General features: G+C 42.7%; 1 protein-coding gene across 2 annotated transcripts in view; it reads right to left on the bottom strand.

Moving 5' to 3' along the window:
• Window positions 1-4,848: 4,848 nt before the first annotated feature.
• GLTP (glycolipid transfer protein) overlaps window positions 4,849-17,418 on the bottom strand; it is a 189,159-nt gene continuing 176,589 nt past the window's right edge. For both annotated transcript variants that reach the window (XM_069214727.1, XM_069214728.1), the window contains one exon: window positions 4,849-5,715. In XM_069214727.1, the coding sequence (XP_069070828.1) occupies window positions 5,533-5,715 (183 nt within the window). In that variant the 3' untranslated portion in view covers window positions 4,849-5,532. The remainder of the gene's footprint in view (window positions 5,716-17,418) is intronic.

Raw genomic sequence — 17,418 nt, 5'->3', positions numbered from 1 at the left:
TCCTTTCATTCTTCTATATTCACCCATAGCTTTACTTTCCCTCATTCAGTCACCAACATTTCTAATCTATTATCCATCAATTCTATAGCCACCCTTTCTTTCAACCATCCGTTCACCCATCCATCTCTTTACCCCTATACTCACCCTCATAATTTCACCCACGCATCTATACCATTTCACCCATCATTTCTTTTAACAGTCAGTTCTTTCCCATTTCCCTCAAGCCAACATTTTTAGCAGTCATTATGTGAGCTTTTGCTGAGTTGCAAATAGAAGAGGCCATAACTGAACCACCACTGCAGGTGGTAAATCAGGGGGGTTTACGATCACAGGTCATGACGAAGCCCTTACAGCTATTGAGTACAATAGTAATTGTCAATAAGCAAGCAATGTGATTTATCATCGCCCGTCCCTGCCTCCACTTCACCACGTCCAATTGATTCTCTTTCTCCTGCAGCAGCACTTGAGTCAGCAGCACTGGTGTGGCTAGAGAAAAAAAAATAGACATTTTTTAGATGCCAGATACACCTCCTCTTCATTTTTTTTTTCAACCAAAAAAAAATACAACTGCAATACATCACTACAGTTCAGTTAGCACTGTAGTATCCTGTAACAAAAATATCACTCTTGGCAAAGCCAGGTAGTGAAGCCAAACAAAAACCTTTCGTAATAAAGGGGCAGAGCTATAGCCTATGATGATCATGGTGAGATGGAGTCATTGAAGCACAATTAAGGGGTGGAATATCGGTCAATGAAAGACATATGGTGTTGGTTGGCAAACGGAATAGGACCTCATTCTGTACAGCCATGCAGCACTGTCATGGAAACTGCTGGGATACTGTATAAATGAATTAGCCAGTACAAAATCCGGGGCCATGATCATGGACTATCTCTTGGTTACTGTTAGAGTATGAGCAAGAAAAAGAAACCTTTTCAACAAACATACATGGTGAATATTATTTATAATATGAGCTTACTTGGGCCTGCAATCTTCACAGTAAACGCTGATTACCAAAAATCTGTTCTTAGTCTTTCTGTACCACAAGATATATTGCGGAGGGGGAAAGATTACCAACTAAGCAGAAGATAAGTGAACTAGAGACTAGTACAGACCAGAAAAGGTCAGCTACAAAATAAAAAATAAAAAGTAAATAAAAATAATAAAAAAATAAGGAAAAAATGCAGCGATAACAGAAATTAAACAAAAGTTGGATAGGGGAGTTGGAAAAAGTAACAGTATAAAAAATAAACAAGGCAAAATTTAAAAGTGGCATGGTGGGCAGCGGTAAAAGAGGTAATCTACTGTGCTTTGCACACGTGGTTTTGTATCCTGACCTCGTCACCACACGAAAGGAAGACAACAGTTAAGGGTGTCAGTGCAACTTCATTTAGCACCAGCAACACCAGGCTTCAGGCAGCAACTCCCATCCTGGAAACCAACATTCCAATACTCCAAGATTCTACCCTAAACACACAACAATCATAAAAAAAAACAACATTAGGGAAATAAAAAAATAATAGGACATACTAGGCTGAGTGGAGCCCTCAGCAGTGGCGCTGGTGGTCGGCACCTGCTCCCCAGCTCTTCCCAGAACCTTCTCCTCACTGTCCCTTGTAATGATTATCGGAATTGTGACCACTGACTCCATGTTGCACTTAGCCTAGCACTACACTGTCACATTAGGGACCACCAGCTTCATTTTGCCTATGGACTTTATCTTAGCATTAGACAATGCTATGTTAAAAGCTAGAAGTTTTTCACATTGTACAATGTGCACATTTTTTCTATTCTTTGTCTTTTTTCCCACCAAGGGCGTAGGATGATAAGAACGTACTCAGACGGCAGGGAACACACAGACCTGTTTTGAATTGGCACCTTGGGATTGTGGCCACATCCAGACGTGTTATTTTCAAAGCAGGCCTGAAGCAATCAGCATTGTTTTAAATAAATAATCTTCTGCAGGCAAATGGAAGAGGCCGAGACCAGATGGATCGGGGACAGAGTGTTTGCAGATCTCAGGCACGTCCAGGACTCTGGAGTGTGTCATCCTTCTTGTGAGGATAACTGATCTCTCTCGCTCTCTCTCTCTCTCTCCTTGATTCTGGGAACTGGCAATCTGATGCTGAATAGGAGGGAGATGAAGCAGTGATGCCCTTTTCCCATGGTGATGCATATTTTTTAATTCATTTATTACTTTGCATAATAGTATAGATTCATATATTTGCTGTGTATATTGCAGTTAAGAATCATTTGTACATTCTTTCATTTCATTGCTGTGACCATTTCTGAACTTGTGCTTTCAGCATGCTAATCTCCTTTTAGGAACCTTGCCTAGTAAAATAATAAATGTTTTCTTTGGACTAAGAAGCGCATTCCAGAGATTTTTGTCAGTGCATGAGTGTTTCAGCTTGGTCATTAGTGAAGCAAAACACCCCTCTTCTTGCCCTTGGGTGCGGATGTAAGAAATGAAGATTAAAAAGAAATAGAGTAGTGGTACAGTTAATCTCCACAAAATGTTTGACAAGGAAACACAATCACTATATACTTATCAAAAACAGATCACCTATACTACCAGATTAAAGTCTATCGACTATCACTGAGTTGGCCATACTAATCCCTAATATCCCTATTCCAAATGTCCTTAACGAAAACCACATTTGGAACTAATGCACTGCAATGAATGATCTTTGATTCTACCCTCATCTCTCATCCCCCTTGATAGACCAACTTAGTTTCCATTTTTTTTTTTTTTTGCAATACATAGATGCATACTACACATCATGTGAAATAGCTTGGGACTGTAGGAGCTACATAAAGAAAATCACAAAGAATGCAGACTCACTGATATCACTGATTCACTAGTGAGGACATGAAGACAGAACAGTCTGCAATACCTTCTTAATTAATCAGCCAAAGCGCCAATAAGTACGATTAAGTAGTGCTGAGCACCTGTCTAGCTAAAGCTAGATCACATATTAATATTGCACCGTAAACTAAACATAACTTACCCCCCCAACCCGACTGTGAGCAACATGCTATTTAGTAAAAATATGTTAGCCCCATAGAACAAAACACAAAAAATAATTAACACTCACCAGGCCTTGTAATTTCAACACTGAGCAGGTCCTGCACCCAGATCAAGGATATCCCGCCCAGTGGTGCGTCAGTTGCTTGACTGAGTGAGGAACCTGTTTGGTGCGCCTTACAAACCAGTGCATCAGCTCCCAGTGCAGCAGACACTCCAGCAGGGGGCTGACACACCCCTGTTTGCCCTGTTCTGACATGGCGCTGGGGGGTAGGGTGGAGATATGGGGGGGGGGGGGGTGAAAGGAAGGAAATGAAATACAAAGTAAAGGAAAAATAAAAAGTAAAAAAATACAAAGATACAGAAACACACTAATATAATAAATACACATTTGGAGCAGATTAATTAGTAGGGCAGAGGATTAAAATGATTAAAAGGAGATTAAAAAATAGGCCCAGCACCATGAACAGAACAGAAAACAAGATGGCTGCGCCCATGTGAACCGTGTGGTGCTGTTAGCATGCGACTTCCAAAGAGGACACACTCTGCATTGCGTTTGATGTGAAATGCAATAAAAAACATTGGGAAACTCTGCTCACTCGCGGAACTCTGCAGAGACTTTTGGCTACTCAACATGCCCACCAGCTTTGACTTTGAGCTCCAGATTGCTTTGTTGCCATTACCAGTACCCAATTTCTCTACTCCTACAGGTTACTGGGAAAAGCCTTCAAAACAAGGTTTGTGAACTAAGTTTATTTGTGAAATTTGTTTGCGAAATAGAAAGTAGAATTTTAGTCAATTTGATTAAAGTTTAGATTCAGGTATCGGTGCATGAATCAATTCATAAATGTTATGACTATAAAAAACACAAATACCTTGTTTTCAAATAGCAATGTTTCAATTGTTCATTGCAGTCAAGAAATGTTTCAATTTGTGCAGGGTGGAACTATTCCTAGAGCTGCATTATCATAAACGGATCCATCTAATCTAAACTATATATATCTACATTACCTTTACTCATTTTGTGAAAACAATTTTGCAATAACCAGTGGCATCATGTTATGATGATTATATAGCTTACAATTTCTGTTCTTAAACCTCTGTAACTCCTAATCTCACCTAAAACATGTCTTTTGTTTAAACAAATCACTATTTCAATAAGGCATTCCCAGTACTCATTTTCATTACTCCTCTTGGGATTCCATGTATAATTAAACACATATATTTATGAAAGTTACCTAGTGTCCTCCCATTTTAACACTTCTCCCTCCACAATCACCTAGTCTTGCCCTCCAGAGTGACACTTATGTGTTCTTTTAGTGAGCTAGAGCAATCATCCCACGTGCCAAAGACCCTAGACAGATGCAGAGATCCTGTACTTCCGAGACCAAAGAAAGCAACTTTCCATTCCCCACTACCTCTGGGATGTAGCGAAGGAGGCTGTGGTGCACCAACAAATCTTCCCTACAAGTCATGAAAGCTGTATAGAAATGGTAGAGGAGCTGGTAGCATTGCATCCATCCTTCCACAATTTCCTTGCGACTGTCCAAACTGGGGAAGTGGAAGTATTCTTTGTTTTTGCAGGACTCTGAGTGAGGAGTGAGACTGTCCTTTAGTATTTGCCTGAAATGTAAATCACTGGTAGTTCACTGTTAGGACATCACAGCAATGAATAAACAATCCCAATTCTGGCAATGGCCTTTTTCAACAGATGGAAAGCAATTAACATCATATTAGGAAGTGTATCTCTATATTCCTTTACTAAGATATGTGGAAACATCGTCAATTATCTAACCAATTCAAAATAAATATTGGCAGAGTCTTGAAATATATAGGCTTTTAATAGAGATTAAGATTTTAAACAAACGTTACACTCCCTTTTAACTTAATAACCCAAAGCATTTATTTGCATTCCAAAGGATGTGCTTATTTTACAGGAAAAACATTTCTGATGTACACAACTCAGTTGAAGGTATTGACTGCCTTCATGTCAGACCATTCACAAAGTTAAAAGAAAATAGGCATACAAAAATACAAGTAGATCCTATGTTATGAAAAACATGGTCACAAATCCCTGAAGAATTAGAGCTATGCATAACAGAGATAGAACCCCAAAACATTTTTATCTTTAATTAGTAGTATCACACATAGATATAGCTGTTACATAGCTACTTATGATCAAAATCAACATTTGTAGCATCAGTGTGAAAATTAATTACACATTGAAGGAAAATTAAGTAGTGTGATCAGAAGCAGTACTTTATGTGCGGTTGTGCAACAGTTTAATTGAGTACAAAGTTTCCCAAACCACTAGAGCAATATTAAAAGATCTAGAAATGAAGGCATTCTACAGCAAATGGAGCCAATGCAGACATTAAATAGCATAAAAGTATGTGTGTCATTTCTGCATAGAAAAATAAGTGAATAGTTGCTGAATGCAAGTATTATTCAGAAATAACTGATCAGATTTTCGGTACTACAAGTGTTGATGCAAAAATTCAAAAACTTATGCTTTATAATCCAGTTCTGCTCCCATCTTTGAATACATGTCATAAATTGCATCAATAGTAACAGTGAAGTTCACTAAAAACTGGCGAATCTTTTCTATACATTCTTCTTCTTTCACATTCTGTCCTTTGGATAAAGCTTTCAGGAAATCATCCTTATAGGGAGCGGCTAAAAGTGCTGCCTGATGGAGGAAAAAAAAGATGTTAAATTCAAAGCAAAAATACAGATCATATATAAACATAACTAAACCTAGTGAGCTACTATGACCATTTCCAAGAACATAAATGTAAAGAGATTTGGGTACAGAATGAGCCCAGAGCAAATCCCAGACGCTGGTACCCAACCAGCATGTAACTGTAGAAATTATAAACCAGCTGATCTGGGAAAAAATGTGTCTATCACAGTTGATCCAGAAAAGGAGATTTATTCAAATTTTCAACCAAATTATAAAGCCTTTTGTTTCTGTGGACACACATATTCACCGAATCCATGTGTGGGATTTAATAAGATGTACAATTACAGCCAACACGTGTGTCGCGCCGCAGTCACTTTTTCAGGGCTACTGAAATACAGATGAAATTCTTAAGTAAACTATCCTCACCATAATTCTAACCCAATTAATCAAAAAACAACGAAAACCTGACCTCGCAGCATACCTCCAGCGCAGGTGGATGGTATGCTGTAAGTTCAGGTTTTCGTTGGTGTTCTGAATGACGTTGGATTCTGTTATCATGGAGTCATTTATCAGTTCTTGAGGATATGTATATTGCGTGATTTTAAACAATCATGTTGTTTGAGGTTGCTGAATTTGCTTGTCAGCGTTCGTTGATGATTGAAGGGTACCATTGTTCACAACAATTTGAATGGCTTTCCTAACTGGTTTAGAATTATGATGGGGATCGTTATCTCAAGCATTTCATCTGTATTTCAGTAGCCCTAAGGAAGCGACTACATAAAACATGTGTTTGTAATCCAATTTTTCCACTTAAATTTGAGCAGGTGGGTAGTTAGAAAATGCACCTTGCTTCAACTGTTATTTTCTATCATTTTGGTACTGAAAATTCTCACCAGATGTTTGGGGTCTCCTTAACCAGATAATCCTGGACAGATATGGCCACTAGGAATAGCTTTAAGGTAACAGTCAATGCCAAAAGCCTTCTTTGACTCTTGAAGATCACTCTAAATTAAGGGCTACTCAAGGCTACATGTGAAAACCAAGACTGCAAAATCATCTTTTACAAGAACAGATTTCCAAAAAGTCAACTTCACCTAAATGCCTATACTTCTGATGCCTAAATACAGCCACATCCATTTCCCATCTATTTTAGGATGGGGAGAATGTAATATCCCTCTACCATCCAGCCATATTTGGAGAGAAAATCTATGAAAAAAGAAGCTGCTTTTGAACTAGGTTTTTTATATTCTAACCTATCCCTGCAAATTAGAATCAACGGGCATGAATGCAACACAAGGACAGTAGTTATGCTCAACTTGGTACCTACTATGTGCAGTGTACTGGGCCGTTTGCTGGTTTAGGCTCTCACTCTTTTGTTTAGTGAAGATAACAGCTTGGGCAACTCGTCTCATTCGGATTCTTGTGCTAAACTTTAATGTTACGTTTTTTAGGGATCTTTGAGACAGCCCTAGTGGTTGGCTGCTTGTGCTGAACGAAGTGACCCCCAATTAAGCTCAATGTAGAGTAACCTATCAGTTTCACAATCAATTTAGATGGTCTGAAACAAAGAAGTCACCGAATATCCAAAGGTTGCAATCATAGGATTTCTATTCACCTCTTAAGTATGTTATCAAGAGTCCATACTGAAAGAAAGCCAGTGGATAATGTATGCATGTGGGTGGACAACCCAAACAGTCAGTGAGGGTAAAGAAAGCTGCTAGTTGCACCACTTAAATCGCTTAAAGTTAGTAGACTGCAGCCCAAGCAGGGGACCTACACAAAGAAGGCAGATGTATATGAATGCCTAGATCACAAAAAGAGCATAGAGGTGCTGGATGGAAAATGATCTGCATGTTCAGAGCCTGCAAACAGACAGACCTGGTGTAAGTAAGTCAAGGAGGATGGTGGACAGCGAGCATTAGATAACTAAGAGGCCTTGGTGCCAAGGATTCGGATTGTTAAAACTCTGTTCTAAGACAAAAGTACCAGAGTTCTGGAGTTAAAATGGGACTGAATTTATCATAGTGATGGAAATATCTGGTATACGGCTACCAACAGTATGAATTACTTACCTGCTTCAAGAAATTAAGGAGGCTGCCTCTTTAAAAGGTCTGGAAATAAGGAGATCCACTGAAGAGATAATATGAAGTGTCCATCCAGGTACTGTAGTGATGTTTCGTTTGTGTTGTACTGACAGGACATCTAGTATTTACCACTCCAAGTCTGCATCTGGACCTTCCTAGGAACCCAGGTACACTTCCAGACACAAGGTAGGCCAGGCAGACTACTGTAATCTCTTTCCTACTGGAGCCAAGTAATCACAAGCATATGAGGTTGTGGCATTTTGTAGGTCAACTCCCTGGATGTAACATCATGAAACAAGTGGTTTAGTGAGAGATCCTGGGTGAGAGAGCTATGTCATTTGTCTTCCAAATACTATTGGCATGTATTCTTAGCAACCATGTAAGTGCACTGAGTAGCAAAACTGCAGGAGACGAACTGAGTTTTGATCACAATAGGGACTATCATCTGGTGGACTCAGTGCTTCTCAAGGCCACAATAAATTATTTGTAAGACCAAAGATGCCTGGTTCGGAAAACAAGGTGCAAGGCATACTTTCCATCTACGTCTCGTCTGCCAAGGAAGCAAGAATCATGGGAAGAAGGGATAAGAGGGCAATCTTATTTAGACTAACCTCTGAAAGAATCTTAAAGTATTTCTGGAAAGAAGGAAGAGAGAGTACTGATAACTGTATTATTAAATTCATCGATGTCAATGCACACAGTGATACATTTATATACACAAAGTCGTATCACCATTATTAGATTGCCCAGTTGTGAACTCTCCGCCCTCCTGGCACGTAGGTACATGGTCAGACAGGCTCTGAAACCTATGCCTGATGTTAATGATTGACAGGTTACAGGTGGGGTAACACTTAGCCGACAGCTAAAAAATAAAAATAAAAATAAAAAGGAGACTAGAGTGTCTTGTGGCATTAGCCCCAGCAGCAGTAGAGCTCACAGAAAGTTAACGGACTCCTGCCAAACGGATGCCCCCTCCTTTGTTTTGTTCTGTAGTGAAGACCCCATAACCATCAGAGCACACGCATGACTTCCAACAGATTGTGCAGCACTGCATGATGTTGAGTCGGTATAGGGGGGCTCGCCAGGACATCCAACCATCCAAGTCCATTCCTATGATCCGGACAAACTTGAGCTCTTGGCCTATCTCCAAACTCTCAATGGGGTCATATTACTTGCCTTCTTCTTTCCCCCGAAGCTTTCCAAAAGCAGCAAGAAACTGTATGCCCAAAAAGAGATGGTCCGAGAGAGGGAGTGGGTGGTGGGGAGGGGGGCTTGGGAGGGAGGTAGAGGGGTGTCAGGAAAGGGAACCCAAGACACCCATCACAGCTCCAGGCTGAGTAGAAAGCAGAAATGTGCTCAACCCACACCAGGCCTAGCAATCAGGCAACAACACGCAAGGCCTTGCACACACCATTGAAGGGAGCAACAATAGCAATCCCGAACACCTCAGTCCAGAGGCACACGGGGGCCGTGAACAAATCTCCAAGCCCCTGGGGTTCATGACAATTAAAACCAACAGATCATTCGAAGGTCTAGGGAGGTGCCAAAAACCTAATTAAAAGAAGCCCAAAGGAAGCCTCTAGAAAAGGGAGTAGCCAAGACACATGGTACCCCTTGGGGGGGTCAGGTTGTACGCCACATGCCGGAAGTAGAGGGATACACATGACCTCAGGGCACATTGAGATCACTAACCAATGCCCAGCACAACACGCCTCCTCTTTTCACGTCCCCTACTCATATGTCAGGCAGATACACTGTCCACACCTATAGCACCCTCTTGCACACACTAGGGTACTGGAGGGCTAGTGACGCCAACACAGCACCAGCCAAAAGTTAAAATTACACACATTCACGAGAATCATCCCGTAAAGCATACCATTCTGACGTACACTTACGCATGGAGAGGGGAGACCCAACAATCCATAAAAATAAATACGTGCCTAAACAATAACCAATTATTTCCAAACCAGGTCAGGTGTTTGGAATTTAATAAAATATCTACTTGTCCATGGGACAGGTTGCTTCTTAAATCTATTTGTCCTGTAAAATAATCTACTTATCCCTTTGGTGCCATGTAGTGTAGCGACAAATTATGGCAGCAATCTCATTATGCAAGAGCTCTGATAATAGCCTCTCTGATAATGCCAGGGCTACTACTGTAGTAGGGCTTAAATACTTGCCATTTCAATCCCTACTATACCATTTTCCTTATGTTGCCATCTTTCTGCAGATCTACATACTGGGACTGGAGGAAGTAGTGACCCATAGTTCCAGGGCTGGAATGTCTTTGAATCTGCAAACCTACTAACTTGCATGTTTTAAGGGTTTTCACCAGCGCTTCTCTAATCTTTTCCCATAATGAGAAAGGTTGGAAATTTACTTCTGACAATGGCAGAAATAGAAGTTCTTCCAGGGTTGGGAAAAAAGTGGTTGGAGGGAAAGTGAACTTGTAAAAGCCCAGAAGATTTTCACATGAGCAAATCTACACATGCATATTTGCTCGTGCTAAAATACAGTTCACAAATATTTTCTAGGAGTATGATTTCCTGGTCTACTTCTGTAAGTTCTCATGAATTCGCGGAAGCCACTAATTCAAAGACATATACCATGGATGCACGGTTGTGACTTTAAGAATTGGGTTCCTAATTAGGCCTTGCGTTAACAAAGACACTTTGTTTTTATTAAACTTCTATTTCTCTATCGGCTGACTTTTCTGTCCGTGATCGCATTCTGATCTTCCACAAGGAGCATATTAGCACACAAAGTAGTTTTGCTCACTTCCAAGTACTACTATGGCAATCAGTGGTGTAACTAATTTGGAGCCCCCCTCCCCCGCAAAGAAGAGGGAGGCTCCCCCTTCAGACTCAGGGCAGGTGCTGTGCTGAGGGGGGCTCCCTGGCAGGGGTCTGTGGGCCTTTGTTATGCCACTGATGGCAACGTGTGTTTTTCAAGACCAATAAACTTTTTTCTTTTTGCCAGTTTTGTTTCAATGGTGAGGACCTGGCAGCTCCGACAACAATAAAGTGCTACATAAGCCATGCCAAAACAAGACACGCATTGACAAAACCAAAAGACTCACAAAAAGGTTGGATCGGCTGGCTTTGCCAGTGCTTGTTTATTTTCATGCTTCCCATAATCTTGTTGAAAATGGTTACACTGATTTTACATTCGGAATTTTTTTGGGAAATACTAGCATGCATCAACATGTTTTACTAAATGACTAAGAAATAGCACCTAAAGTTTCATAGTAGCAAAACATTTTTTTTCCTACTTGCATTTTCTGCTGAGCATTTAATTTTGAAAGAAAAGAATCATCACTGTTGCTTACAAGCTTCTGCAAACATTTGCAGCTAATCAGAAAGCATTCTGGGAGCATGATACGTAGCCTCATATTGTTAAGCTTTCCAAACATGTGTACACTTTTGTTTTTTTACTGAAACTGCTGTCAGTGGTGCAGTGTGACTTTAAAACATTTATTTACAGTGCTCAACGTTTATTTACAGTGCTCACACTAATAATGAAGGCTTTTCATTAGTGAACCATAAATACAGTTTGAACAGCATTAAAATATGGACACACATTAGGTCAACTGCAGACGGTTCCCTTCTCTGTAAGCTGGCAACCAAAGAGTTTGTGCTGCAGGGGGGGTGGGTCTACTTGTCCCAAGGTCAAAATAAACATGAAAACTTGTTGCCCTTGACCCCAAACAATATGTCCCGGGTTTCAGGCGATATGAATTCCACATCCTTGCAGGTATCCTTAACCCCTTCTGTGCCCAGGACGTAATGGTTACGTCCTGAGGCACAGTGAGCCCAGAGGGACTGCTAGCGCTCCCTCTGTGGGGTTACCCCCATCCCCCCAAGGCAGGGATGGAAGGGGAAGCTCTTCCCCTTCCACCCCCGCTGATTGTCACAAGGCCTCCTCCCATAGCGCTGGAAGCTCAGCTTCCAGCACAATCGGAAGAGAAATGCTTTGCATTTCTCTTCCGATCACGTGGGGGAGGCCGAGAGAGGCTTCAAAGGAAAGGAAGGCTATTTCCTTTCCTTTAAAGTCTCTCTCAGCGTTTTGGCTGCCGGATTACAAGCAATCCGGCTGTCAAAACGCCCACTAGACACCAGTGATGTTTGGTTTTAAAAATGAAATTGTCATAAGGGAGCGACCCCTTGGGCAAGGGTCGCTCCCAGGGGGGGCATATTTTTTAAAGGCCTTTTCTGCCCCCAGGGGGGGGGCAGAAACCTCTAGGCACCAGGGATCATTTATTTTTTGTTTGTTTTGTTTTGTATTTTTGAGGTGGGGAGCGACCCCTTAGGCAAGGGTCGCTCCCTTAGGGGGCAAATTATACTTAGGCCTCTTTTTATGAGGCCAATCTGCCCCCAAGGGGACAGAAACTACTAGACACCAGGGAGTTTTTTTTTTTCCCCCCGCAAATTTCCCGCAAGGGGAGCTACCCCTTAGGCAAGGGTCGTTCCCCTGGGGGGCAAATTTATTTTAGGCCATTTCTGTCCCCCTGGGGGGCAGATCAGCCTATTTTAATTAGGCCGTCGAAAGCACTAGGCACCGGGGATTTTTTGTTGTTGTTGTTGTCTTACAGATGGGGAGCGACCCCTTGGGCAAGGATCGCTCCCCTGGAGGGGCAAATTGTATTTAGGCCATTTCTGCCCCCTTTGGGGGCAGATCGGCCGATTTTAGGTCAAAGGGGCAGAAACTAGGCACCGGGGATTTATTTTTTTGCGCCAATGTCACGCAATGGGAGCGACCCGTGGGCAAGGGTCTCTCCCCAGGAGGGGGCTAGGGGGGCGGGGGCAAATTTATTTTAGACCATTTCTGCCCCCCTCTGGGGGCAGATCGGCCTATTGTTATTAGGCCGATCTGCCCCCGGGGGGCCAGAAACATCTAGGCGCCAGGGCTAATTTTTTTTGTTGTGGTTTTTTTGTTTTGTTTGTTTTTTTTAGAGATGGGGAGCGACCCATTAGGCAAGGGTCGCTCCCCTGGGGGGGGGGGCAAATTGTATTTAGACCATTTCTGCCCCCCTTGGGGGCAAATCGGCCGCTTTTAGGTCAATCTGCCCCCAAGGGGGGCAGAAACAACTAGGCACCGGGGATCTTTTTTTTTTTGCACCAATGTCACGCAGGGGGAGTGACCCCGTAGGCAAGACTCGCTCCCACGAGGGGGTTGGGGGGGCAAATTTATTTTAGGCCATTTCTGCCCCCCTTGGGGCCGGCTGATCTAGAGGCCAAAATCCACAGGTAGGCACTTTGTAAAAAACACTTCTGTTTTCTGTGAAAAAATGTGATGTGTCCACGTTGTGTTTTGGGCCATTTCCTTTCGTGGGCACTAGGCCTACCCACACAAGTGAGGTACCATTTTCATCGGGAGACTTGGGGGAACGCTGGGTGGGAAGGAAATTTGTGGCTCCTCTCAGATTCCAGAACTTTCTGTCACTGAAATGAGAGGAAAAAGTGTTTTTTGGGTCAAAGTTTGAGGTATGCAAAGGATTCTGGTTAACAGAACCTGGTCAGATCCCCATCTTGGATTCCCCTAGGTGTCTAGTTTTCAAAAATGCGCTGGTTGGCTAGGTTTCCCCAGGTGCCGACTGAGCTAGAGGCCAAAATCCACAGGTAGGCACTTTGCAAAAAAACACCTCTGTTTTCTGTGAAAAAATGTGATGTGTCCACGTTGTGTTTTGAGCCATTTCCTTTCGTGGGCGCTAGGCCTACCCACACAAGTGAGGTACCATTTTTATCGGGAGACTTGGGAGAACGCAGAATAGAAAAACAAGTGTTATTGCCCCTTGTCTTTCTCTACATTTTTTCCTTCCAAATGTAAGCCAGTGTGTAAAAAATACATCTATTTGAGAAATGCCCTGTAATTCACATGCTAGTATGGGCACCCCGGAATTCAGAGATGTGCAAATAACCACTGCTTCTCAACACCTTATCTTGTGGCCATTTTGGAAATACAAAGGTTTTCTTGATACCTATTTTTCACTTTTTATATTTCAGCAAATGAATTGCTGTATACCCGGTATAGAATAAAAACCCATTGCAAGGTGCAGCTCATTTATGGGCTCTGGGTACCTAGAGTTCTTGATGAACCTACGAGCCCTATATATCCCGCAACCAGAAGTGTCCATCTGACGTAACGGTATATTGCTTTAAAAAATCTGACATCGCAGGAAAAAGTTACAGAGTGAAACGTGGAGAAAAATTGCTGTTTTTTTCACCTCAATTTCAATTGTTTTTATTTCAGCTGTTATTTTTTTGTAGGAAACACTTGTAGGATCTACACAAATGACCCCTTGCTGAATTCTGAATTTTGTCTACTTTTCAGAAATGTTTAGCTTTCTGGGATCCAGCATTGGTTACTCACCCATTTTGGTCACTAACTGGAAGGACGCTGAAAGCACCAAAAATAGTAAAAACAGGGTATGTCCCAGTAAAATGTCAACATTTTATTGAAAAATTGGGTTTTCCAATTCAAGTCTGCCTGTTCCTGAAAGCTGGGAAGATGGTGATCTTGCCACCGCAAACCCTTTGTTGGTGCCATTTTCAGGGAAAAAACCACGAGCTGCCTTCTGCAGCCCTTTTCCCCCATTTTTTTGAACAAAATAAAACTTTTCACTGTAGTTTGGCTCATTTCTTGGTCTCCTTCAGGGGAACCCACAAAGTCTGGGTACCTCTAGAATCCCTAGGATGTTGGCAAAAAAGGACGCAAATTTGGCATGGATAGCTTATGTGAACAAAAAGTTATGAGGGCCTAAGCGCGAACTGCCCCAAATAGCCAAAAAAAGGCTTGGCACAGGAGGGGGAAAAGGCCTGGCAGCGAAGGGGTTAATGGGGCCACCTTTTGGTGCCTTACTAATTCACGGAAACACAGGAATTAATCATTGGCACAATATTCTTTCTTTTATAACAACAAAATGTAGCTCTTGCCCAACAGGCCTTCAGCAGAGCCGCTAAGTGCACCACCACTACAGCGAGCCATTGCCTTCTCAGCAGCTGCACCAGTATCCCTAGCAGGATTCAGAGCCACAAACTGCTCTAAAGAAGTTTGACATCCAACAGGAGCAAGAGCCACAACCCACCTCAAGGACTTTCCACATCCGTACCCTCAATGGAATCATCAAGGCCTACAATGTTTCATAAGTTATGTGTTTTATGTATTTATACATCCTCTGTACTAGGGATGCTACCGCATCCATGAATTTCCAAAGAACAGTCTAGTCTAATGGAGACTATCTAGAGATAACCACAGCACTTGCTTAGGGACCTCTCCCACAGCACCTATAATTACAACGCACCCAGCAATAGCACTCCACACGTACTACACAGCGCCCTTTCACACAACACAGGGTATCGGCACATGACCGCCGTGGGCTTCAATACCTCAGTCAAGTCATGTTATGTCTGTTTGCTGATACCACATGCAGCAGGGCCATATAGGCTGTACTTGTCCCAAGAGATAACCCCTGGAAAAGAAAATGCCTCCTCCATCTCTACCTATGTAGAATTAGGGCCAAATTCAACCTAAGAGTAGGGCCCCATAGGACAGTAGTAATCCTAACTTGCTACGAGACCAACCCCACAGCATTGTACCTTCTGGCCGAGCCTAGCGATATCCAAACTGAGCTACAGAGGATGCGCAGAAAGGGAGCTAGAGGGGAGGACATTGTTTGGCACTGATTTTTCAGAGAAGAGATTCTTGGAGGTAGCTAAGCCACCTAACCAGTGCACAAACATGTTGCTCCCATCTGTGGTCTCAGGGTGGCCCCTTAGTGTGTCTTGGGCTGTCTTCGTTGACAATAAACGGACAACAGACATGGAGTTTCAGTGCAGGGCCATCCAAATCGATGATATAAAGGGAACTGGGTCTCATAGGGAAGGGTAGAACAACAGCATAGATACCCAGTGTCAGGAGATCTGGGACACTGAGATAGATAGGTACACATTAATAGAAGGGAAGGGAAGGGAAGGGAAGGGAAGGGAAGGGACAACCCCTAATTCTAAGGAAATGCACACTGTATTCCTTATGTTTTGAGAGTCAAAGAAACCATTTCATTGGGCATGAATGAAAGCTGTAGCACAATACTGCACATTCCAGACAAGCAATGGGTACCTCAACGATGATGGACACCTACTGGAGTGCAACAAGTCTGCTTACACCCAGCTCGTCCCTGGATGGCGTGGCCTCTGCTCTCTAGTCACCAAGCACACCCCAACCCTGGTCATCCCTGGAGAAGATCTGCGTGAACTGTACCAGCACCCGCTGAGGAAGAAAACAAGACTGCTGCACCAGGCTCAAAGAAAAAGAACTGCTGATTATTTTGGCAGTGCTCAGTACAAGGACATTACTGAGGCGTTTAGACTGTTCACCAACACCAAAGTATCATCCGGAGGGTCCATACCCTTCTTCACCTTACAGACAAAAACGAATGCCTGCTGGTTGCAAATAACCCAGTGGAAATGGTCAAAATGATGAACAGCACTGACTTCGACCTTAATGCAAACAAGGAAGAACTGAGATCTACCGCCTCATGGTGAGGCATCATTGATATCTGTTAGCCTTGATGACCGTGAGGAAGGGTGAGGTGTGAATGAAGATCAGTGCATCTTGCTGCACTTTGTTACCTGAAAATGACATGGAACTCTGACACTTGCCATTCAAGAATTGCACCGACCACAGAAAGATATGCGAGTCGAGGGAGATGCCCCTGAGCAGGAGTGTTTACAAACTTGTTTTCCTGGTTCCCCCAGTTTGACTGTTTTTGTCGATTTACGGTTTGTGTGGTTCCTACAAGTGTGAGTTTCCAGCTGTAAAAACGCTGCTCCCAAATTGGGTACAGTACAAGTAGTGAGGGAAGTGGGACAGGGTACCAACAATGTGACTGTCACGATATGCAGGTTTGATGGTGTAGCTGAAAATTCAACTAGAGCGGGGAATGTTGATATGTATTAATTGATGTTGATGTGCCCAGCAATACTTTTATAAACACAAACAAAGTTGCATCACCATTATTATATTCCCCCGTCATGAACTCTCCGTCAACCCCGGCTTGTAGGTATGTAGTCAGGCAGGCTCTGAGGCCTAGGCCCGAGGTTAATGACTGGGAGGTCACAGGTGGGCTAACACTTAGAGAGCCAAACGCACAAACAGGAAAACGTATATCAGATCCCACAGACAGGCAGCAACACCACAATAGTCCCTGAAGAGTGGCCCCAATAAAACACACATGGCCAGAGGGATGCACACATTCCCCAAAACACCATAAATTTAGATGCCACAGGTAGTTAGGTACACTTAGCCAATCAGGACAGCACACACATGCAGCAACCACACGCCCCTCAGGCTGGACATCTGGACACCTTCTCGCTGGCTCACACTGTGTCCATGCCAGGTGAAGGCCCATCTGCTTTTCCTATCTGGAATTCTATTTATGACTCCATGACAACTGTTCGCATCGATTACAGAGAAAATAATGTTTATGGTTTTATGACACTCAGAGAAATGTATACAAACCTGCTTCAATCAGATGTACAAATGTCCTCAGAGTCCGGTTCTATAGCAGCTCTCCTGGCCATAATATTTAATTAAACAAACTATTCCTCCCAGACGCCCCTTGTCTTTT

This window comes from Pleurodeles waltl, chromosome 11 (assembly GCF_031143425.1).
Source record: "Pleurodeles waltl isolate 20211129_DDA chromosome 11, aPleWal1.hap1.20221129, whole genome shotgun sequence".
Classification (NCBI taxonomy): domain Eukaryota; kingdom Metazoa; phylum Chordata; class Amphibia; order Caudata; family Salamandridae; genus Pleurodeles; species Pleurodeles waltl.
This window is presented reverse-complemented; position numbering and strand designations above follow the sequence as displayed.